General features: G+C 44.3%; 1 protein-coding gene across 1 annotated transcript in view; it reads left to right on the top strand.

Moving 5' to 3' along the window:
• Positions 1–23,151, top strand: part of fryb (furry homolog b (Drosophila)) — a 36,474-nt gene extending 13,323 nt beyond the window's left edge. The window contains 50 exon segments of the mRNA XM_058626750.1: positions 126–252; positions 724–837; positions 991–1,155; positions 1,378–1,464; positions 1,577–1,836; positions 1,995–2,184; positions 2,271–2,395; positions 3,357–3,414; positions 3,668–3,759; positions 3,883–4,055; positions 4,145–4,305; positions 4,383–4,493; positions 4,637–4,791; positions 4,918–5,017; positions 5,115–5,286; positions 5,669–5,925; positions 6,016–6,162; positions 6,290–6,458; positions 6,579–6,666; positions 6,808–6,881; positions 8,000–8,150; positions 8,634–8,737; positions 9,528–9,619; positions 9,721–9,814; positions 10,322–10,541; positions 10,773–10,894; positions 11,062–11,249; positions 11,340–11,434; positions 12,552–12,750; positions 12,840–13,061; positions 13,205–13,403; positions 13,542–13,639; positions 13,762–13,932; positions 14,046–14,186; positions 14,283–14,468; positions 14,547–14,711; positions 15,096–15,170; positions 15,261–15,431; positions 15,654–15,662; positions 16,068–16,262; positions 16,620–16,757; positions 16,999–17,216; positions 17,596–17,800; positions 17,889–18,038; positions 18,135–18,233; positions 18,343–18,401; positions 18,403–18,424; positions 18,939–19,049; positions 19,860–20,095; positions 20,358–23,151. Of these exon segments, the coding sequence (XP_058482733.1) occupies positions 126–252; positions 724–837; positions 991–1,155; positions 1,378–1,464; positions 1,577–1,836; positions 1,995–2,184; positions 2,271–2,395; positions 3,357–3,414; positions 3,668–3,759; positions 3,883–4,055; positions 4,145–4,305; positions 4,383–4,493; positions 4,637–4,791; positions 4,918–5,017; positions 5,115–5,286; positions 5,669–5,925; positions 6,016–6,162; positions 6,290–6,458; positions 6,579–6,666; positions 6,808–6,881; positions 8,000–8,150; positions 8,634–8,737; positions 9,528–9,619; positions 9,721–9,814; positions 10,322–10,541; positions 10,773–10,894; positions 11,062–11,249; positions 11,340–11,434; positions 12,552–12,750; positions 12,840–13,061; positions 13,205–13,403; positions 13,542–13,639; positions 13,762–13,932; positions 14,046–14,186; positions 14,283–14,468; positions 14,547–14,711; positions 15,096–15,170; positions 15,261–15,431; positions 15,654–15,662; positions 16,068–16,262; positions 16,620–16,757; positions 16,999–17,216; positions 17,596–17,800; positions 17,889–18,038; positions 18,135–18,233; positions 18,343–18,401; positions 18,403–18,424; positions 18,939–19,049; positions 19,860–20,095; positions 20,358–20,616 (7,219 nt within the window). The 3' untranslated portion in view covers positions 20,617–23,151.
• Positions 23,152–23,178: the final 27 nt, after the last annotated feature.

The raw sequence follows: 23,178 nt of genomic DNA on the forward strand, positions 1-23,178 counted from the left end.
GTCAATCCTCTTTTGTTAAATTGTGTTAAATAGGTTTAAATAGTGTTAGATACAACCACAATCACCTTAAGTTTCTATCTGCGTGTTTATTCAGCTTCGTCGTTGTGTTTCCGTCTCTCCCGCAGGCTCACTGTGCACATGGACGATGAGCTCCGTCTCATTTCCCAGAACTCTCTGCAAAGTTTGTTGCTGGATTTCTCAGACTGGAGGGAAGATGTCCTGTTTGGTTACACACATTTCCTTCTGCGTGAGGTATAACTGAACTTGACAGTAACCTGCAGCAATACTGACAGTACAACAGAAATTCTACAAGAGAAAAACTGCAGTACCAATTGAGAAGTTGAGCCTAGTTTTGACCAAGAGTCATTATGATACCGCTATATCATTTTATGGAGTGATTAGTGGTGATGAATCCTTTTTTTAATCACTTTTGAAATTTCAAAACAATTACAGTTGTATTTTGTTCATTAATCATAACATGACAGCCAACGTGGATATAAAGCCTCACGTTTCTTTTTCAAGTGCTTGTTAATTACCCCATAAAACCCATAAAACATTCCCGTTTCCATGGTTTATGATCCGAGTGCAAAGTTATCCTCTGTGGCACAGGAGACAAATTAGCAACCAGCAGGAAAATCATAATTGGGAGATTCATAAACCATTAACCTCCCTGTAAAGCTTGACACTGACGGCCCTTATTCACGTCTGTCCAAACTCTTTCAGGTCCAAGACACTCACCAGGGTCTGCAGGACGCATCTGTGAAGCTCCTGCTGCAGCTGCTCACACAGTGGAGGTTAGCTCTGCAGCTCCAGGGGAAGACGCGAGGTGGAGTTGAGGTTTGTAGGATTTACCTCAGCGTCAGTCACAGTTCAACAAACTTTTCCCCTGGCACACTGTCATAACATGACTTATGACATCTATTACAAATGATCTAGTGATGTGGACACTGATCTTTCTTCTCTGACTGCTCTCTCTTCCCTCTCCATTAGGCCAGCCCCAGACTGCCAGATCGAAGCCCTCATTGCTCAGTGCTGCACGCAGTTGAAGGCCTGGCTCTGCTGCTTCTCTGCTCATGTCAGATCAGCACAAGGAAGCTGGCAGTCGGTGTGTTAAGAGAGATACGTTGCCTGTTCACAGCTCTGGGACATGCCGAGGTACAGTACCTGTATTCAGACGAGTTAAACTGTTCAGTGACAGACAGCCGGTGGCAAATACGTCGCCAATGTAAGAGAAGGGACACTGAAATAGCGGGGTGGCAGGCGAGGCATCTGATAGTAGGTGTGAATGGAAATGCACCACATGCTTCCTGTGAGTTTTCTCACACTGTATGATGCCGTTTTAAAAATAGCTGATTCTATAAATGTCTCCCCCTCCAGGATGATGACAAACCCATGATAGAGGTCATGGACCAGCTGAGTCCAGCTGTAATGGACAGCTTTGTTCACGTCGCTGTCTCGGACTCGGTAAGTGCATCTGAGTGCATCGGACGGTAGTAGCGAAGTTCGCCACATCGATTATTTATATCGCAGTCTCCCGCATCCATTTTAATATCTTCCCCTTGTCTCTCCCCTCCAGTCCACCCTGCCGCTCAGCCACCACGTTGACCTCCAGTGGCTGGTGGAGTGGACGGCTAGACTGGTGAGCAGCTCCTATGACGTGAAGAGTCCGAGCCACGTCTGGATCTTTGCCCAGTGCTTGAAGGACCCGTGGGTGCTCTGTCTGCACATCTTTTTGCGGCAGGAGCATCTACCAAAGCACTGCCCCACCGCTCTGGGATACGCCTGGCCCTACGCTTTCACACGTCTACAGCTGCTGCTGCCTCTGATTGACCCCAAGTACAAGAACACACATTAATGACCTTGTACCTAAGCATTAAACTGTCACTCAATCTGTCATCTGTGTCATATATTAATAATATTTTTTGGTGATATGCTTATTAAAGATGTTATACCAAGCTATACCTCCCTAATTGACCTTTTCACCTTGTTTATAGCAGTCCAGTGAATGCTAAGAAGACAAGCACAGCAGGCTCCAGCGACAGCTACATCTCGCTGTGGCGCAACTACTTGATCATGTGTCTCGGCGTGGCTAAGCCAAGCATCATGTCCCCGGGTCACCTCAGAGCTTCCACACCAGAGATCGCAGCCACCACACCTGACGGCAGCATTACTTACGACAACAAGGTCGGTGTTCAGATAAAAAAAGTGAATGTGTTATACATAGTGACCATGTCAATACTTATGATTCTGTCTTTGTAATTCTTGCTCAGGTGATTGGTACTCCTTCAGTAGCCTGGCTGTTAAAGCAGCTTGTTCCGTTGATGCGAGCCGAGAGTCTGGAGATCACAGAGTCTCTGGTGCTGGGGTTCGGTTGCACGAATGCTCTGGTGTTCAGGTACTGCAGCAGCAACACGCACACATACACAACTACAAAAAAAACACACACACACATTTGCAACTTGTATCTTGTACAATAAACATGGGTCAAGTCACAAATCTGTCTGTAAACATGTCAAAATATAAGGAATAAATATAGCACTACTGTGTGATTGAACTGTATACATAACAACAGATTTGATAATAAAAGAACTTCACTATTTTGGCTAATATTGATGCCATACATTAACTGTACTCGTTCAGGCCTTTTTTTAACTGTTCCCTTGGCTTTCAACTGTCAAATAATTTCTTTATTATGAAACTCCTCAAACTTATTGACTGTTCCAGGATCATAAAGCATTTGTTTGCTTTTGTTGTTTTGACCCCGGTCATTTCTTTGTGTGTGCGCTGTTGTTGCTTTGGCATTAAAAACACAACAGACTGACTGCAGGACTCATTTCAGATTTAGGTCACAAAAGAAAATGGACGGCGTGCCGGATTATAGTCTTTATATCCACCATAAGAAAGTCAAGATTCATTACCATCAATTTTGTGCTTGCTGCCTCGATCTATTAGTGTCTTCTGTCTGTGCATTCTCTTCATAACTGAGATGAGCGACATACCTCTGTGACATTCAGGCAAAAACTCCATTTCTGTTTTTCATGTGAATTATTCGACAAGACAGTGATGTATTGCATTTTTTTCACAGCACAATGGTTCCATTATGGGAAGGAGATTTGTCATTTTGAAAGAGATAATCTACTTTTAATGTGAAACATTTTTTTCTCACATTTCTGTGTGAAAGGATTAGTGGTTTTACTGTAGGGTGTGTGGCATTTGGGTTGCACAAAGTCAAGTCTGTCACAAACACACTCTGTTACCTTGAGTAAGAGAATCCTTTGTGCACTGGGAAGGGAAAAAAAGTATTTTATCAGCTCAGAAGATTGATCTGTGTCCACTCTGATTCTGTGTGTCTACAGGGAGCTAGTTGAAGAACTCCATCCGCTGATGAAGGAAGCACTGGAACGGAGGCCTGAGGTAATACACACATAAACACACACAGAGCGTGGGAGAAAAACATTAAAGAAGTATTAGTCTTTAACAGGAAACTGTGAGAATATTCCACACAATGTCAGTTCTCTTTTAAATTGTTAAGGGTGTGGAAATCTTTCAACTTGAACGCAGTATATGTTCATGGAGATTTCCCTTAAGTGAAACCGACTCATGCTAATGTAAAGTAATGCTACTTCTTACTGTAGAGTAAGGTGATCGTAAAACTTTCCTCTTCCAGAATAAGAAGCGCAGAGAAAGGAGGGATCTTCTCAGGCTGCAGCTGCTCAGGATCTTTGAGCTGCTCGCTAATGCATCAGTAATCAGTGACAGGTAGCACACTTTTTTGTTTTATAAAAACACAGTTTTTTGTTTAGTTTTTTCCTTATGCACTTTGTATTAAAGACCTATGCAGTTATACAAATATAACAGTTTTCTTCTTCTCCTTGTCTTTAGCACCAACGGAGCACTGGAGCGTGATTCCCTGGCACTGGGAGCCTTGTTCCTCGAGTATGTGGATCTAACGCGGATGCTCCTGGAGGCCGAGAGCGAAAAAGAGCTGGACGTGCTCAAAGACATTAGAGCCCATTTCAGCGGGATGGTGGCCAATCTCATCCAATGTGTTCCTGGTAAATCGATTGGTCTTTTAGTAGTTTACGTTTCTATAAATTGTCTGTATTCCATTTGACCTCCATGGCTCTCTCTCGCATTTGTGCAGTCCACCACAGGCGCTTCCTCTTCCCTCAACAGTCTCTGAGGCACCATCTCTTCATCCTCTTCAGCCAGTGGGCCGGACCCTTCAGTGTCATGTTCACCCCCCTCGACCGTTACAGTGACCGCAACCATCAGATCACCCGCTATCAGTATTGCGCTCTCAAGGTGAGTGTTACCAAAACACACATTTTTTTTTATTTACTGAATCTGAACCTGTAATCGTTTTGTTTTTTGTGACTTAGGCGATGTCAGCGGTTTTGTGTTGCGGTCCAGTGTTTGACAATGTGGGTCTCTCGACTGACGGTTATCTCTACAAGTGGCTCGACAACATCTTGGCCTGCCACGACCTGCGGGTATGTCAACACCGACACCGACTGTACCCCAGGACCATACATACAGTAGATACATAGCTTACCACCGTTTACCTGGATACTGTTGCTCATTTTGTGCTCATACCAATCTTGGGAGTAGTCATTTAACATGGTGTTTGTCACAGGTGCACCATCTTGGGTGTGAGGTGGTTATTCTGCTGTTAGAACTGAACCCTGACCAAATCAATCTGTTCAACTGGGCCGTGGATCGCTGCTTCACGGGGTCTTACCAGCTGGCGTCTGGCTGCTTCAAGGCCATCGCCACTGTGTGTGGTAACAGGTAGGGAATCTGTCTGACCCTGAAGAAAAATAGTTTTCACCCTTTTATTTTCCATATTGCCTGTAAATGTTAACTGAGTTAGTTTTCATTGCAACACCTAACAGCCATTTCTATATTTTTTGACAGGAATTACCCATGCGACCTTGTGACCTTGCTCAATCTGGTTCTGTTCAAAGCCTCGGACACCAGCAGGGAAATATACGAGATATCCATGCAGCTGATGCAGGTACATGCACACACACACTCAACACAAAGATCCAATGTTAAATCCCACACGCGGGTCAAAAGGAGCCAAAAAAACCTGTCCGTCTACTTGTTTGCAGGTGCTCGAGTCTAAGCTGTGTGCGTACTCTAAGCGCATGGTGGAGCAGAAGCCTGGTAATATTTTATACGGAACACATGGCCCACTGCCTCCCCTTTACAGTGTAAACCTGTCGCAGCTCTCAATCCAGCTGGCCAGCATGTACCCGGAGCTCACTCTGCCTCTGTTCTCAGGTAAATACCTGATGATGTATATGTATGCAGGTAATGCACGGACATTATTGTAACATTACAGTCCAATAAATACTGACGCAGACAGAACGATATCCATACAGCTCAGCCAAATTTATGAGGTTAATGTTTTTTCCTGCATATCTGTTGGTTTGGATGTTTGTGAGCAAGATTATGGGCTTCAGGAAAAATACATACAATTGGAAATAGTTGGAAATATGTTTACACAAATAGGGTATTGTTAAATTTCAGGGGATTGTTGATCCTTGGTATGGGTATGAACACCTTGAGTCAAATGTTTCATTGCGTTTCACCTGCTATTGAACACCTTTAACGACGCTCAGCTTCCACATCCATTCCCCTGACGTTTCTTTGCCTCTTGCAGAGGTGAGTCAGCGATTTTCCACCACCCACTCCAATGGCAGACAGATCATGCTGTCCTACTTGCTACCTTGGCTCAGTAACATTGAGCTGGTGGACAATGGGCTCCTACCGCCTGCCTCGAGCCCCTGCACCCCAGAGGAAGAGCCTCGGGGTCAGGCACGGGGCATGGGTCTGTCCCCGAGTCTGAGAGGAAATGGCTGGGGCTCCCTGCAGGCGACCTCGTTGGTGCTCAACAACCTCATGTTCATGACAGCTAAGGTGAGAAGTTTGTGTATGTTTTTTTTTTTTAGTCCCCCTCCGTTGATAACTCCTGCTTTTCACTTACCATTTTTTTTCTTTCCATATCAGTATGGAGACGAGGTTCCTGGCCCAGAGATTGAGAACGCCTGGAACACACTGGTGTCTAATGAGAGGTGGAGCAACAACCTACGGATCACGCTGCAGTTCCTCATCAGCCTGTGTGGAGTCAGCAGTGATACCACACTGTTGCCTTATGTAAGACATTTAAACTCTGAACTGTATTCAACGGGATATGTTGTTTACCATCGCAAATCCCTCTGCAAATGTCTAGAGATGATGAGAAGTAATCCATTGAATCTTGCATGTATTTGTCACTGTTTAGATCAAGAAGGTGGTGGTCTACTTGTGTCGCAACAACACCATCCAGACAATGGAGGAGCTCCTGTTTGAGCTCCAGCAGACCGACCCAGTTAATCCAGTGGTCTTGCACTGTGACAACCCTCCCTTCTACCGCTTTGCAGCCAGCAACAAAGCCTCCACATCGCAAACAGGTGATGGGAAAAGCACCCGCTCTCCAGTGCCTGTCTTTCATCTCAACTCTGACATTATCTTAGAACTTGACTTTTTATGTGACACATGATTGACAGTGCTGGTGTGTCTGTTGTGTGTAGGCACCACCTCCAGCAGTAACACAGTAGTGGCTGGTCAGGACAACCTGCCAGACACAGACGAAAACAAGCTGGTCCGAGAGGAAGAGCGGTCAGTATTAATGCATTTTATTTACAACTACTTATGACTGGAATTTAGCAAAGTATGGACATCTGAAAGTGCTCTTGCATTGATACCGCTCTGTATTTCAAATTGCATAAACATCAGACTTTCTTCACTTTCTCCTTACAGCAGGGCCAGGGCTCACAACAGAGTAGAGTCTCGCTACAGCAACAGCTCTGGAGGCTCCTACGAAGATGAAAAGAGTAAGTTATCATGCAAATGAATGTATGTACACGTTCTGCAATGGTGCCCAAGGGTACTTGCGGCTCGCTGTTGTCTATAGAGAGCTCTAGGGATATGGATTCCTCCTGTCAGTTATCATTCACACTCATTTTAGCCTTTTTGTATAGAATGTATAGAATGACAACAGACAACTGATTGCACTGCTGTCTGAACTAGTTAAACTTGTGTTTTTTTTACATTTAAATCTTTGTAGTTTGTTTGTCTGGATTCAAACCCAGAACCTATCACCCAGACACTACACAGACACAACCCCGGCATTGGTATTTGGTCTATCTTCGGCAAGCATTTGTTTTGAGAGGCTTCCAGACATGAGTCTGCTGTCGTAATTCTTATTTGACTGAGCGCGGCCGTAACAGGCCAAGTTTTTACAAATGTGTCTGGACCTTTAGTGCACTCACATTCTCCGTTTTGAATCAGTCTTTTAAAGTTGTATTTACTCTCATTTCTAATTTCAAAAGCAATACAATTCTTTAACTCTTGCATACAGGTCTGTATCTTCCTTTTTAAAAAAAAAAAAACATTTCAGACACTCTTGCCAAATGTGGAACATGAGGCTCTCACCACAAGCTGGCTAACTTATCTTAGTATAAATACTGAAAACAGGAGGAAACAACTCTCCTGCTTCTCACTAAGGGTATAAACACATTCACCCACTGGCTGCTCTCTCTAAAGAAGCGATATCTTCCTTCATCAAAGAGGATTAAAACTTACAAACTAACATTTTGGTGTAATGTGGGTGAGGTTATTTGTCCAACCAGCATGAGTTTGTCCAACAACTCTCTCTACCCCATAATCACCGATGCTTACTGCAAATTACTGATGTTATGCTTTGGTTTTTGTCTCAAGTAAACCAACTGTATATAAACTGTTAATTACTATACTGTAAATGCATGATTGAATTGGTGTGAACGGGTGAATGGCAATACTGTCATGTAAAGCATCACCAAGACTAGATTAGCGTTACATAAATACAGGCCATGTACCATTAAGATAAGTTAGACATGTGTTACCACTCTCTGTGTCTCCATATTTAATAGATATTGTGAAAAGAAGTCCAATAAATGGTCTGTTTTTGTAGCTGACCCACTCCCACCATATGCCGGATGGCTGCTGAGTGTTCTGGAGACCAACCACCCCCAGCCGCTGCCCATGCCCGTGAACGGAGGCTGCTGGGCTCCTCTGGTCGACTACCTCCCAGAAACCATCACACCCAGAGGTCCACTGCATAGGTACGCACAAACAGACAGACAGACATCACATGGACTCACACCGCACCCAACAGACAGCGTTAACAAGGGCGTTATTATCAGCAGTAGCTCGGCGGAGTCAGCGGAGCAAGGTCATTTCTCAGACGGGCTTGTCACATCTGCTCACAGATGGTCTGATAAACTCCAGCACAGAATGACACTTAGTCCTTAGCGTGTTCTGTTTCTCCCAGGGAGAGAATACACATTAGACTTGAAATTTCACAGAAATGACTTTAAGGTTGGTTGTTACACGAGTTCAATTGAGCTTTATACCCAAGCAAATTAACTTTCTGTATCTGGAGTTTGTCATGTCGATCACCACTGATTTATCTCTGTCTTTTAGAGGTAAAAACCTCTAAAATGAACTAATTGAAGACAGTAATAGCAAAATATTGTCACTGCTCTAGGGCTCATGAAGGAAGAAAAATACTGTTGATATAATTGCATGTGTGTGTTGTTCCTCAGGTGTAACATCGCTGTGATATTTATGACTGAAATGGTGGTGGACCACAGCGTAAGAGAGGACTGGGCTTTACATCTGCCCCTGCTACTACATGCCCTCTTCTTGGGTACGTATGTGTACATACAGGAACGTCAAGTGTAGTCTTTGTTTGTTTAGTTTTGGAAAAAAGGAAAAAAGAAACTTGTGCGTGACACCCTAAATGTCATAATACATACCTGGGTCAGTTTGCATCTAAACGTCATCCTTCCATGTTCCTTAACCTTAAAGGGTGTAGATGTTGTCCGTGACGTCGTAATTAGCTCATGGCGTGACAGAGGTTTTTATCTCCATCCCACATAGATATGGTATTTCAGGACAGACCGCTCTCCTGTGTCATCGCAGACGCTAACACATTCTCCAGGGCCTGCATTTCTTGCCAAGACCTTCTTATCTTACATGTTGATGCATACCTGCCCCGTCAGAGATGTGTTATTATGTGCTGCATGTTCAGCATACTCGCCCTCAAGTTTCCGGGTTGTTAATCATTCAATCTTTGTTCATGTGCGCATGAAGTTGTCCAAGAATCCATGCTGTATTGTTTCATGAACGTCTTACAAGCAGCGAATTAGGAGGAATGTATTATGTATAGTTTTGTGCAAACGTTTTACATGGAAAATGGAGACAGCAGCTCATTAGTAAGGAGTTGTTGTAGCAACCATTGATGCACAACAAGGCATTGTGGCCTTCTAAGAAAGTATACGCCAGCATTTCTGGGCACAACAACTGTATTTAGCATTAATGCTTCAGAGGAAATCATTTCAAACTTGGATTTAAAGAGAGATGAGCACATAAATCCCTGCTAGATTAGTTTTGTTTCCACTTTCCTAATCTCACTGGGTGTGTGTTTTATTTGTCAGGTCTGGACCACTACAGACCAGAGGTTTACGAACACAGCAAACGCCTCCTTCTCCACCTCCTCATAGCCCTTTCCTGTAACAACAATTTCCAGGTCAGTGTGGCATACATGTAATTATTAAACACAACAATTAAGTCTGAGTCATCAAGGCACTAGAAAGTAAAACTTATTGAGTCCAAATTGTATATTTTCAGGTTATAGCGTCCGTTCTGATGCTGACGAGAGAGATTAGCGACAACAAGACGCTCACCATTAAATCCAGCTACCACACAGAGTACCAGCAGTCACGTGAGTTGTCTGCATGTCTTCCTGTCTGTCCATCCATCTGCCATTTTGCAAAAATTGCAAACATTCCCACTTATATGAATCAGACTGTGAAGTAGCACCTCTGGATATTTAGAGATAATGTCATCTCCTATAGGTTATTTTCTCTTGAATAGAGACATTTACCGGTATATGGAAATTGCTGATATAACCTTTTGTCACAACCTTGAGTGTCTATGAATGCATAATTGAACAGTCTGATACGGTCGTTTTACATATCTGAGCTACTGTAACATATTCATGCCAATGCATTTCCGACCTTGCTGTGACCTGTTGTTACAAACAAGTGGTTAGTGAAGTATTTATGTGATATTCAGGGTTTCTGGATCATATTGGATTTACCATTACTGAGCATTGTATTACCTCATCCATATTCATGTTCACAAAAAGCTGCTCATACAGTAGTGTACGGAGTGATAAATCCAGCGGTAACAATAAGCAACAGTAGACCATCCCATTATGTTTCCTTAGATGCGCCTGACTTTCTCAGAGAGTGGCAGACGTCTCCGGTGGTCGACTCCGGGCTGAGCTCCACCTCCAACTCGTCCTCTGCCAGTCTGGGTGGCTGTAGCACTGCAGGCAGTGTTGGCAACTTGCCCCTGGTGACACCGGATGACCTGGAGGATCTTGAAGATGCGCCCAATGAGACGGACGAGAAGACAAACAAACTCATCGAGTTCCTTTCAACAAGGTACGCACACCAGACACGCTGTTGTGTGCAAGTCTACGAGGCACTGCTTTTTTTTTTTTTTGCTGTACAGATGTTGGAGCAGGTGTATGCGTTTGTTTGTTTGTATGAGGAAAGCTCACTGTAGTGCGCACTGTGTGCACTGTGCACATGCTTTAGTGCTTGTGTAACATCTATGTGGTGGTACTGGTGGTGGGTATACAGTGCCTGGAGTACTGTGTTGTCGTTGCTCAGAGCTTTTGGGCCACTGTGGGCGCACGAGGACATCACACCAAAGAACCCGAACTCCAAGAGTGCCGAGCAGCTCTCCAACTTCTTACGCCACGTCATCTCTGTCTTCAGAGAGTCCAAGTCTGGTGAGAAAACATTCTCATTCTCATTGTCTTCGGATTCATGTGTAGTGTTTCGGAAAACCCGTATTCCATTTTCCATTTTCACAAAACCCCTCCAGATTATAGAATGTCCGTACTTCAGTGCATGTTGAAAAGCAGCTCATGTGTCTCGTATCCAACTGCTTACGCAGACTTCCACCTGGAGCAGGAGCTGAGTGACGTGGCTTTACAGACAGCCCTGTGCAGCTCCTCACGCCACTACGCTGGCCGCTCCTTCCAGATCTTCAGAGCCCTCAAACAGCCCATCAACAACCACGCTGTCTCTGATCTGGTCTCACGACTGGTGGAGGTGGTCGGGGAACATGGCGATGAGGTGCAGGTAAGAAATAGATTGTAGTATACAGTGTAATAGAGATCTATTCCAGCAGTCTTGGTCTGTGCCCTCATGTCTCAACTACACGTGTTTCAGGGCTATGTGATGGAGGTGCTCCTGACACTGGAATCAGTGGTGGTGAATTTATCAGAATGTCTGAAAAACAGTGACCTCATGGCAGCTCTGACCAGGTAGGCCTCTGCTCTTTCAAAAACATCTAGAAATAAATTAATAAAAAAAAAAAAATCAAGAATTGATGGTGCTTAGGTGGTTATTATTGTCTTATTGTCCTATTTACTGTCTTATTTACTGTCCTGTTGTCTTATTTACTGTCCTATTTATTGTCCTGTTGTCTTATTTACTGTCTTATTTGCTGTCTTATTTATTGTCTTAGTGTCTTATTTGCTGTATTATTGTCCTATTTACTGTCTTATTTATTGTCTTATTTACTGTTTTATTTATTGTCTTACTTACTGTCCTATTTAGTGTCTTATTTATTGTCTTAGTGTCTTATTTATTGTAGTATTGTCCTATTTACTGTCTTATTTACTGTCTTATTTAGTGTCTTATTTATTGTCTTACTTACTGTCCTATTTAGTGTCTTATTTATTGGCTTAGTGTCTTATTTATTGTATTATTGTCCTATTTACTGTCTTATTTATTGTCTTATTTACTGTCTTATTTATTGTCTTACTTACTGTCCTATTTACTGTCTTATTTATTGTCTTAGTGTCTTATTTATTGTAGTATTGTCCTATTTACTGTCTTATTTACTGGCTTATTTAGCGTCTTATTTATTGTCTTACTTACTGTCCTATTTAGTGTCTTATTTATTGTCTTAGTGTCTTATTTATTGTATTATTGTCCTATTTACTGGCTTATTTAGCGTCTTATTTAGCGTCTTATTTACTGTCTTATTTAGCGTCTTATTTACTGTCTTATTTACTGTCTTATTTATTGTCTTATTTAGCGTCTTATTTACTGTCTTTTATTTATTGTCTTATTTAGTGTCTTATTTATTGTCCTGGTGTCTTATTCACTGTCTTATTTTTTTGTGTTATTTAGCGTCTTATTTATTGTCTTATTTATTGTCTTATTTAGCGGCTTATTTACTGTCTCTTATTTACTGTCTTATTTATTGTCTTATTTATTGTCTTAGTGTCTTATTTATTGTATTATTTACTGTCTTATTTATTGTATTATTTACTGTCTTATTTATTGTCCTGTTATCTTATTTATTGTCTTATTTATTTATTGTCTTATTTATTGACATTACATTTATTTTTGCTGTTTTTTAATGATTGACAGGACTTCCTCACCAGACTTTGTGACAAGTGACAAACTGATGAACAGAAAGAGCACGGGTCAGCTGAACTTCCCTGGCCCGGGATTTGTCGGGCTGTCATCACAACGCCATCAACGCTCCTACTCGGTCCCTAAGAAGTTTGGCGAGTGCGCCAGCCAGATGAGCGATCCTCCACGCAGTGCAACTCTGGACAGAATACAGGCAAGGATGGACTATTCTTGTTTACTTAATCCTCAAGGAGCCTTGTTGATTTCACTGGGCTGCCTCCTGATTTGATTTTCAATTAACAGGCCTGTAACAGTCACGGCCTCAGTCGATCGGGGAGAATCGGCGGCTCCTGCACGTCGTCCACCAATCGCATTGATCCCAGCGTTCTGTCGGATCCTGCCCATGTTTCCCACCCGTCATCGATCCTTGCCACAGTCTTTTGGGTGGCAGTGTCACTCATGGAGTCCGACTTTGAGTTTGAATATCAGATGTCACTTCGTCTGGTTCACAAGCTGCTTTCAAAGGTAGATCAAATGTGTAGCATAGGTTATGTAATTGCAAAACCCAAAGTAACAGCTCAGACAAAAAATGCAGTTGAAAAATACAGGTGAAATCTCCTCACGTTATCATCTTCTGTTAAACCCCCCAAAAATCCTTTATTTCCCAGGTGCCCATAGAAAGACAAGAGAACCGTGAGCGCCTAGAGAAGCTGCAGGCTCAGCTGAGGTGGAGCGGCTTCTCCGGGATTCAGCAGCTTTTGTTGAAGGGTTTCACATCCCAGGCCACCCTGGACCTAACCTTACAGCTCTTCTGTCAGATCACACCCGTCTCCCGTGTGCCTGTCGTCGACAGCTCACAGTCTATAGGTAGAGTAAAATGGTGGACAACACAACACAACGCAACGCAACACAACACCAACAACTTTGAACCTGCGTCGTTTATATCACCAGTGATACAGTGTATTGTTTGTATTTACACTGGCTCAACCTGTTTCCTCTGGGCAGGTTTCCCTCTGAACGTGCTGTGTCTGCTGCCTCACCTGGTGCAACACTTTGGCCATCCAAATCAGTTTTGTAAGGAAAGTGCTGAGAGGATCGCACAGGTACAAGCAATTGCATTACTTTAGCTCAGTCTAGTATTAGGGTATCTTTATGATTTAAAGAATGATATTCTTCTTAATTTCTTCTGCTGCTCTCCTTCACGCTCTCTGTGTTTGTCCGTCAGGTGTGTTTGGTGGAGAAGAACACAAAGCTTTCTCACTTGGCTCACGTGATGACTCTCTATAAGACGCGTTCCTATACGCGGGACCCTTTTTCTTGGGTCAGTGTGGTCTGTCGCTACCTCCATGAGGCTTTCTCTGACATCACTTTGAGCATGGTCACCTATATGGCTGAGGTAAGGGTTGATCACCTGTGGACTTGTATTGCAATTGCCATTCAGCCATTGACATGGTAACATTTTTTGAACCCATACTTTGTCACATGCTGTGTTTCCTCTTCCCCTCTTAGCTCCTGGATAAAGGCCTTCCCAGTATGCAGCAGTCTCTCCTCCAGATCATCTACTGCCTGCTCAGTCACATGGATCTGACCGCTGTACAAGTCAAACAGTTCAATGCTGACGTCATGAAAACTATTGAGAAGTTTGTCCAGGTAGCTAAAGCTTATTCCACGACTGCCCCGCGTGTTCAAGTATGTATTTATTTACACTCTTTCTAACACAGTTGTGTTTGACATGTGATCCCACAGACAATACACTGGAAGGACGCTTTGAATATTTTAAAGCTGGTGGTGTCACGTTCTGCCAGCCTAGTTCATCCGGTGTATGGCCACTCACAAGGTGACCTGTCCAACCTGGAGGTCAGCAGGGTGTGGGACGGCTCAGCCAAGGCTCTGCCGGGGAAAACGCTGGACTTTACTTTTGACATCTCTGAGGTGAGGAAGCAATGAAAAGAAAATGTGAAATAAAGACAGGATTTACATGGGCTAAATGCTTGTGATATTTCTTGACAGACTCCAGTGATTGGGCGACGGTTCGATGAGCTCCAGGGTTCAGGGGGCAGGGAGGGAAAGGCCAGAGCCATGGCTGTGACTCGAAGTACTTCCTCCACTTCCTCCGGATCCAACTCCAACACCATCTTAGTGCCCGTCAGCTGGAAGCGACCACAGTCGTCGCAGGTAAAATTAGACTCTGCTTTTAACGCACTGTATTGCCATCAAGTGAAAATTGCAGACCTGTCACTGACCTACCTAACATATATTTAACAGCCAAGTCTTTGACATGGTGTGAGTGGTACTTGGCATTTAAACTAGTTGCACTGTAACTGATTTATACAGTTAATAACATACCAGCATCTACCCTTTTTTTGACATCAAATCATACAAGGTTTATGCCTTACTTAAATAACACAAACAAGCATAAACTATGTCAGATTGTGTGATTGTTTATGTAAATGGAACTCATTTGATTTACGGATGATTTAAACATTTGAAGCAGGTGAAAAGGAGCTAGAGCCAAGAACATGGAGATTTAATGTCTTGCTCTTTTCCTCCCTCATACAGAAAAGAACCAGGGAGAAGCTGGTAAATGTTTTGTCTCTTTGCGGACAAGAAGTCGGACTCACTAAGAACCCATCTGTAAGCTACGTCCCATCACTTGTTTAAAATAATCTACTACTCACTTGTACTTATTTTAATATGAACATCTTTGTTGATTTTCCCCATCAGGTGATCTTCTCGTCATGTGGCGACCTGGATATGATGGAGGTGCGGGAGAGTGGCGTGTCCTCAGAGGAGGGTGGAACCAGGGACGACACGCTCGAAGACACCGCCAGTGAGCAGCAGTTTAGGGTTTTCAGAGACTTTGACTTCCTGGACGTGGAGCTGGAGGATGGAGAGGTGACATTGATTTATCACTCATGCTTATTTCCAGTAAATATAGTGAAAAGTGTCTCTTTTCCTCCATTTTTTTTTGTTACCTCTATTGTGTGTGTGTGTGTCACTTTTTCTGCCTGTTCTTTCTTTAACGTAAATATGTTTGAAATGTATTTCCCTGCTCCTCACCCCATGTCTCTCTCTCCGTCTAACTCTGTGTCTCTCTCTCTTCCCCTTGCTACCTAGGAGCTCCAGGTAAGGTGTCTCATACTGAGTACTTACATTAGCTTGTATCCGTGCTTTGGTGTTGCTGGCTCTTTTGTTTCCCACTGGAAAATGTGTTGATTCTGCTTCATTTTGCTCTCACAGCTTGGTTGCAAAACTACATTTCTGACCAAATTGCTCTCACTGATACTGTAAAGGGGGTAAAAAGGATTATTATGTTGACTCCAAGCAGCTTTTTCCAGCATATTTCCATGCCATGAATAACAGTTAATTAATTGTGCATTGTGCTCGTCGTCAGGCGCTCTTACACGGCAACCATTCATTCATTTATCTTGAATATTCACATGAAAATGTTTCCCTCGCAGCAGTAACAGTGACTCCAAATTATGTCCTTTGCCCCTGTCTCCTCTTGTGTATGGTGTGTGTTTGATCCAGGGCGAGACCATTGATAACTTTAACTGGGGCGTGCGTCGGCGATCTCTGGACAGCACAGAGTTGGGTGACCTGTTAGAGGAGAGCCAGCACTCGGGCAGCACCCCCAGCCTGGGTCACGAAGACCCTCACGATTCAGACGAGTCGTCGGAGGAGGAAGAGTCTTCAACGAGCCAGAGCCTCTCTCACTCTCAGCTCGTGAGTAGCCTGGATGAACATACAAAGAAGCACCCCACAAAAAAAGTTTCAGAAGTAATTATTTTTGGTCAAATAACCCAGACTTTCAGCAGTTTGACGAGATTGATACTTCTCACCTCCGCCCACCCTTACGCTGCTGGTGTTAACACTCTCTCAGTCAGGTCTGATAGTATTGCCTGACGGAGCAACATTTTGTAACATGAAGGACACAGCTTACAAATACACTAACATCATTTCTGTAGACTAAACACAGGTGGTATGATTAGATAAAAAAACAACAAAAATCACCAAACAAACGATTTGACAGAATAAGTCACAGTTTAAAAAATATTCCCCATTTGCCTCTTCTGTTTCCAGACGAACCCTTCTCCATCAGAGGAGACAATTCACACCGATTCCTTATCCACTTCATACGACACATCTGCCGACCTGCTCTCCCTGAGTGCCATCACACTAGGCCACGCGGCCCTCCAGGATGACCACATTGGCCTACATGTGAGTAAAACATCTTTAGTAAATAATATTTTGTACTAGCTGGGTATTAGCAGGCGATTATGTGCTGTGATTTAAAAGTGAATAAAACTTTAAACCTTCAATGACGCCATATGTCCTGTAGCACTTAGACCTGGACTCAAAGCAAAACCACACCACATGACCGGGAAGATAAACAGATAGAGTCATCAATCTCTAATTTATTGTATTATACTGACTCTGGAAAATCCTTTTGTCTCCATAGGGGAGAATATGTGGCGAGGACGAGGACACTCAGGTCCAGGATGATGAGCTCTCACTGAGCGCCAATGAGGTTCCTCAAGGCTCAGACTGCGGCGAGAGCTTCACCCTGGAGCTGCCGGGGCAGCAGCTGCAAGACCAGCTGCCCAACCTGGACCACAGGATCAATCCAGATTACTGCCAACCACCGCTGGACTTTCTAGACCCCAACTGTCTGCCCAGGTGAATGTGACAGATGGGAGTATAGAACAGAACAAATGCAGTACAATGGAATATTGTTTCACTGGAAGGCAGAAATTGACGGACAATGGGATTACGGCTGCTGTAAACACATATTAAACTGCTGCTATTATTTTTTTATTATAATTATTCCTATTAAATCAACCCTGGTAACCTTGGTCCATGTGGTGCATTTGTTATATTTCTGCTAATTTTTTCCAAATAAAATCAGATCAAAAGAAGTAATCACTCGATTGTGTTCATGTACGCACACGACATAGCCGGGCACTTGATTTGGATATAAAAACCCTCTTTTAGGGGAAAGGTATCAAAGTCTTTTTTTCTTTGTGCCCCCGTTTCTTTCTCATTTCTGTGGTGGCAGCTTACGTGATGATGTAGATGACTTGGAAGACCTTGGTTTTCCTCCTCCCCCCTCTCCATTTTTCTCCGCCATCTTGGCAGCCTTCCAACCCACAGTGTGTGACGACGCCGAGGAGGCGTGGCGCTGTCACATCAACCAACTTGTGACCGACTCGGACGGGTCCTGCGCCGTCTACACTTTTCAAGTCTTCTCGTCTCTCTTTAAGGTAACGCACTGGAACTGTTTATCAAATACAGCTATCGTTTGTCACTATATGGCTTTTAATGTGTTTATCTAAACATCCTCTCACATAGAACATCCAGGGTAAATTTTGCACCCTGACGACTGATGTTGCCACTTACCTTGGAGAGGGCCTGAGGGGCATAGGATCCAAGTTCCTCAGGTCCTCACAGATGCTCACGACATGCTCAGACTGCCCCACAATCTACATTGATGCTGACACGGTGAGTGTTTTCGTCATAGCGATGATTGCACAAGGTCACGGTGGTTGGTCACCTCACTAAGTTTCCACCTCCTCCATTTCCCTTGTTGGTCTCTAGATCATGTCCTATGGTCTCCTTGAGAAGATGAAGTTCAGTGCACTGGAGCTGCAGGAATACCTGGATACCTACAGCACCAAAGAGGAAGCTGCTGTAGTTGTACGTGATCCATTCAGAAGCGAAATGTTCTTATTCGTGCATACCGTGTATGCCCGTAGGCTCACGAACAAACTTCATCTTCCCCAATCCTTGTTATCTTTTCCTTCAGTGGTTGAGGAACTGTAAGGACACGTTTCCCAGGTGTCCCGGGGACAGCGTGGTCACCTGCGCCTGGAGACTCAGAGGAGAAGGTACACACACACACACACACCAAATGACGTATTCACTTTAACAACACAATGTCAGGAACTCAAAAGCAAACTCACTCTATATACGTGTAACTTCTTCACCTTTGCTTCACATTTCAGTTTCTCTTGCTCCCGTCGCGTGTTTGCTGTGTTTTTCTATTTCATTATTCAGACTGAGAACTAACTAAGATGTACAGTTTGTGCCTAATTCTTGGTAGCTGGATTGTGAACAGTCGTGTGGTTTATACTGTGCTGTGCATGTGTTTGATTGACGCTTTGTCTTCCTCTCACCTTACTCTGACGCCCTAACACGTTCTCTCGCTGTCTAGCAAATGGAATCTCTTGCAGTAAGTTCTCTTACGAGTTTCTTCTCTTCACTGCCTTTTTGATAAACGATAAACTGCCCAGTCGACTTTGCACAAGACACCCGTGCATTGATAGTCCTTTGCATGTGCACATGTGCGTTACCGTGCCTGTACTAAATCTGACTCTGTTCCTTTTCGCCGATGTTTTCCAGCAACTGGAGCTTTGTCAGAGGCTCTACAAGCTGCACTTCCAGCTTCTCCTACTCTTCCAGTCCTACTGCTCGCTCATTGGCCAAGTCCATGCCATCAGCTCTGTGCCTGAGGTGAGCCAAGTCGTGCTAAAGATTCTTACCACAGCAGGATCTGTAATTGGTTCTCCTTTGTATATGTGACTAGATTCACCTGTAAACACTGGGAGCAAAAAGTGAAATATTTGCTTGTCAAAAACAACACTGCCAACATTTGTTCAAAAGCATTTTTGAATAGAGCCATGACAGCTCAGAAGTCATCACGTGGTCAGGTCCCTTTTAAAAAGTCTTAAAAGACATTGAATTCATGAATCTAGAAACGAGGCCTAATTAGTATTAAAATGTCTTAAACCCCACTTTCAAAAGAAAATGTGAGCACATAGGAAGTAGGCTTTTTTTGTAAGTGAAAATATCAAAATAATTGCTAACGGTTATTTAAAATAAATAAATAATTGCAGTAACATCATGCAGATTAGGACAGCGGAACAGTTTTGGGCCAGGACGTCACAATACCAACACTGGGAAGTAGATATTCTAACTTTTGCACTGGACCAAAAAGTCATGTTTTATGTTGAAATTACCATTTGGGCAAAGTTGTCCCTAACTAATATGTTTTGGGCAGCTTTGTTGTTGTTGTGTATTGTGAAATTGGTCTTAAATTTCACTCCCAAGTGGCATTTAAAAAGTCTTAAAAAGTCTGAATTCCAATTGCTTTAAGCTGTAGGAACCCTATAAAGACAAGAAGAGTTACGAGAACATTTTGTGTGGATCTTGTGTATTGAATCAAATAATAAAAATGCACTTTTGGTATTATGTAAAAAAGTTCTTATATACACACACACACACACATTCAACCACCATCTGTTTCCCCTTCCCACCCTGTAGCTGCTGAACATGTCTCGGGAGCTCACTGATCTGAAGACCAGCCTGCAGGCGGCGGAGGCAGCTGTGGCCAGTGACCTGGAGCACAAACTCCTGGCCCACACTCACGCACACGCCACCCAGGTCGCAGCCATGGTGGTGCCCAGCTTCTCGAACTCCGAGGCAGCCGTGCAGGCCATACTGGAGTGCCTTAAGAACCACGAGTTCACCAAAGCTGTGCGCTACATCCAGGAGTGCAGGTGAGTTCAGTTCAGTTCAGTTCAGTTCAATCCAGTCCACAACGCTGTGTGTTCAATTGGCTACATATGATATGTGTGAATGTCAAAGCTGCAGTTACCCATACTAATGCAGGACCCACACCTGTAGTCTTTCTCCAAACACTGCACACACTGGTGTCCTTAGTAAGTTACCTTCCAAATTTGAAGCCTGTCAAGCGAACTGTTGGACAGTTACAGTTTACAGCTCATTTATTTATTTATTTTTTCTTATCTTAACTTTCAGGAGGCAGTGGCCCACTGGAGTGTTTGGTGGCAGCTCAGAGACCGAGGTCCAGACCCTGCTCAACATCTATTTCCGACACCAGACGCTGGGTCAGACGGGCACCATTGCCCTGGTCGGTTCCCGCCAGGACCTCAGCCTGATTTGCTCCAAGCTGTTGGAGCTCAACGGGGAGATCCGCGACATGATCCGCCGCGCTCAGGGTTACCGGGTCGTCACAACCTACCTCCCCGACTCCAGCGTCTCAGGGACAAGTCTCTGACAGGACTTCAGGAGCTCCCCGCCCCCTCCTTCCCCACCCTTACTTCACCCATCACTGACCCTTTCAAAACCACCTCCACATCCCATGGTCCCCTCTCTGGCAGAGGAGCCTCAGCACCCACATACCTGGCCATTGCCTCCTCCTGTGTGTCTGCTGCCGCGGTTGCACACCTCCAGGCAGACACCTGCCTACCGCTCTGCCCAACACTAGAACCAGAACCACATTTCGACCACGAGGCAGACCTCTCTCTGCTCTCCTCGTCCTCCACTGCAGACTCAGATGCCTCTTGGCTCGATTTTCCCAAACCCCCAGATCTGTTCGCAGCGCATAGCTGCTCAACTACTCCGGGCCAACCAGATTATAGGAATAATTTAATAACTAATCCTCATGAGAATACTGATATTCACTGTCCCCATAGAGGACGTTCATCACACAGTTCCTCGCTGTCACGTTTACACGGCAACAAACCGTTCATATCATGTCTGCCATCTGACACACTGATGACCGTATCATCAGAGCCGACCTTACTCACACATCACGACACAAACACATCACCCGTGCCTCCTCCGGGCTTCCATCTCCCACATTTCCCCCAATCTCCGTACAAGCACTCAATCCCATCACGTGTTACAGCCTCAGGCCGTAACACAGTCCTAACCCAAGGCCCTGCCCCGTCACCACGTCCTCCTCCCCCTCCTCCTCCTCCTCCTCCTCCCTGTCCCACCGATCCAGGAGCGGCCACAGCATGGGGTTGCTGCTGCTCCCTTGGTGGAGCTGCTACGCCCTTGACTCGCTACCTGGGAAAGGTGGGGCATGCCGCTCTCCCGCTATTAAAAGTCGGGGGGCTCCTGAAAGCTGAACCGTCAGACGTCCAGACGTGAGATGTCTCACCATTGACAGAGGAACTTAAGAGCTTAAGAACCAAACACGAAAAAAAGGTCACTTATTTGTGAACAACTGTGAGATCTATGTATGTGAAAAGAAGAAGGCAATATGACAGAGGGATCTGAAAAATGGTGAATCACGGCCCGAGTGTAATGGGATGAATCACCGAAAACCACTGGATACAACAAATCACTGTATGCTGACAAAGACGACCTGATGTGACACTATCACGAGCATGAGCTTCGCTTCACAGCACCATGTAAAAAATTGATGTTGCTTCTCGTTCGAGTCCTGCTCTGCGGTCGGTCGTCCGTCAGCAAGCCGATCTCCCCTGCTTTGATTTGTCACTCATCTCCCCCGAGGAACTCGAGAACCTGATTGAACTTGATTGACTGACGCTGTCTCTTTCGGCAGCAAGGACCTAAGTGTGCTGGTTGCATCACCAGAGACAGAGAGGAAACTACCTTTGACGCGACATGACATCACTGGTACGCTTTTCACTATTGCACTAAATGGAGTTTCGACTTTACGGAGAGTCAGTTCTGTTACTGTGTTGTTACTGTGAGGGAGAGGCCCCCCGTCGCATTTCCTGAAACAGAAAATCTGGAGTTGCGTTTCTCTCCTGTCGTCCACTGTTTTGAGAACCTGTGCAATGCATGACCCAGCTGAATGCAATATCTACTGTACACCTGTGGCCCCCCCCCCTTTTTTTTGCTCCTTCAAGGTCTGCCCACTTCGGGACTGACGGAAAGACTGATCGAGTACAGAGCGGATGCAGAATACGAGAGTTATTCCCTACGCTGCCCCGTCGCTCTGTTTATATTCCGTGTCAGTGAACCAGCTTGCCCTTCCAGCTGCTGGCGTGATCCTTGGTGGACTAATAATGCCCTTAAATGTGCGGCACACACTACTCCGTGGCTAGTTGTAGCATCGTTAGCGAGCGTGCACTCTGTATATTTGTCACTGTCCGACACTGTAACACTTTGACCCCTATTATGTGTTCACATGCCAAGAGGATGGTGCATGTATACGCGCAGATATTTTGTCAAGTCTGTATAGTGTTAATAGTTAGACACACAACCATAGTTAGCATATGTTTGTGTGTGGTTTGTAGTTACTTTTAACCCGTAAAGGGAATGCTGACATTCAGCACTCTTTGTGGATGTTCAAAACAAAACTTGTGCTACTACTGAAGTTGAACACTTCCCCGTCGTCAGCTCTTTCTGTGACTCTCCCCTTGTTCCCCCGCCGTACAAATGTCTTTTCCTATTTATATCCGATCAGCTACGAATCACTCATTTGACTTAGGTTTTATATCGATGTTTGTCCTCTGAACTCAAACTGCCATGCATGCATTGTCTGTGTACTGTATGGAGTGTTGGAAATAATATTTATTAGTCTAAAAGATGTGTTTGTATGAGGTGCAAAAGGGAGCTTTAAGCTCACGCGGGTATGTCCCCCCCCCCCCACTCTGTGGGAGAATGTGCGTGTGCATGCCAAACATGAAATTGCACATTTTTAAAGCTTTTTAGATAAAGACTAGTTGTTTTTTGTTCCATCTTGTAAATACTTTTACAGCCTTTGTGAAGTTGTTTTTTTGAGTTGATGCTCTGTACAAGTCGGTGTCAAAGTAAAGACATGTCAACCATTTTATTGGTGTGTTTCACTCAGAATCCT

Source organism: Solea solea, chromosome 4 (genome assembly GCF_958295425.1).
Source record: "Solea solea chromosome 4, fSolSol10.1, whole genome shotgun sequence".
In the NCBI taxonomy this organism is placed as follows: domain Eukaryota; kingdom Metazoa; phylum Chordata; class Actinopteri; order Pleuronectiformes; family Soleidae; genus Solea; species Solea solea.